Below are 1,090 nucleotides of genomic sequence, written 5' to 3' on the forward strand. Positions count from 1 at the left end.
CATTATGTTAGCCAAACATTTTTATGCAATTGTTCAATCGGAAGAAAATACCGTAGCTTTTTTAAAGGAAAGAGGACTTATTGAAATCGGCACTCCTCCTTGTGTTCACTGTGGTTCGCAAACTAAATTCTATACTCGCAAAGAAAGAGGAAAAGAACAAACAGTGATACGATGCACAAAGAAAGGCTGTCAAAGAACTCAATCCGTCCGTAAAGGTAACACGTTTTTCACGTATACTGATAAAAATGGTCAATGTAATAGCGGTCTATCGTTGTCACAAATTTTAGAACTATCATATTATTGGTGTTTTGAAATACCACAAAGTACCATAATAAAATTAACTGGGCGTGGAAATCACACAGTGACTGACTGGATGAATTTATGCCGTAACATACCAATAGCTGCTTTTGAAAAAAAGAAGTAAAATGGGGGGTATAAATACTATTGTTCAAGTCGATGAATCCTTAATGCGTGGTAAAAGAAAGTACAACAGAGGGCGATTATTGGGGGCTGATATTACTACTGAAAATGTTGATGTAGACGAGTTGAGCGACGAAGAGGAATCGGATTTTAATAATAGAAATTATGGTAATAAACTAACTGGTCCATGGGTGTTTGGTATGTGTCAAAAAGATGAAAATGGTGTTATTGATGCAAGATACTTTATTGTAGAAAAAAGAGACAGACAAACATTACACGAAATAATTCAAAATGAAATTGAAGTTGGTACAGAAATACACTCGGATGAATGGCTTGCATATAAGACGATAGAAAATAAAGGGTACATACATAAAACCATCAATCATTCCCAATTTTTTGTCGATCCCACCAGTGGTGCGCACACACAACGCATTGAAAGTTTATGGTGAAGTCTAAAACTTCGAATTATTAAAAAAATGCATGGTACATCTCCATCATTGCTGCCCTCGTATTTAGCGGAACAATGGTGGCGTCTAAAAACAAGAATGACAACACATTTGATTGTTTTTTAAGAGATGTGAAATTATATTGTACCTAATTTAAATTGACTAATACATATTTCTATATATTTTTATATTTTTTGTCAGTTAGTTTTTAATACATATACTAA

General features: G+C 33.8%; 1 protein-coding gene across 1 annotated transcript; it reads left to right on the forward strand.

Moving 5' to 3' along the window:
• On the forward strand, positions 1–557 carry LOC111029659. Its single transcript, XM_022308769.1, has one exon. It carries the CDS (start codon positions 5–7, stop codon positions 422–424), a length of 420 nt encoding a protein of 139 aa, XP_022164461.1. The 5' UTR covers positions 1–4; the 3' UTR covers positions 425–557.
• Positions 558–1,090: the final 533 nt, after the last annotated feature.

This window comes from Myzus persicae, unplaced genomic scaffold, assembly GCF_001856785.1.
Source record: "Myzus persicae strain clone G006 unplaced genomic scaffold, MPER_G0061.0, whole genome shotgun sequence".
Taxonomy (NCBI): Eukaryota; Metazoa; Arthropoda; class Insecta; order Hemiptera; family Aphididae; genus Myzus; species Myzus persicae.

Bases quoted from the DNA above. Each gene is read 5' to 3' on its own strand.
- LOC111029659 (XM_022308769.1), top strand. From the start codon at position 5: ATGTTAGCCAAACATTTTTATGCAATTGTTCAATCGGAAGAAAATACC.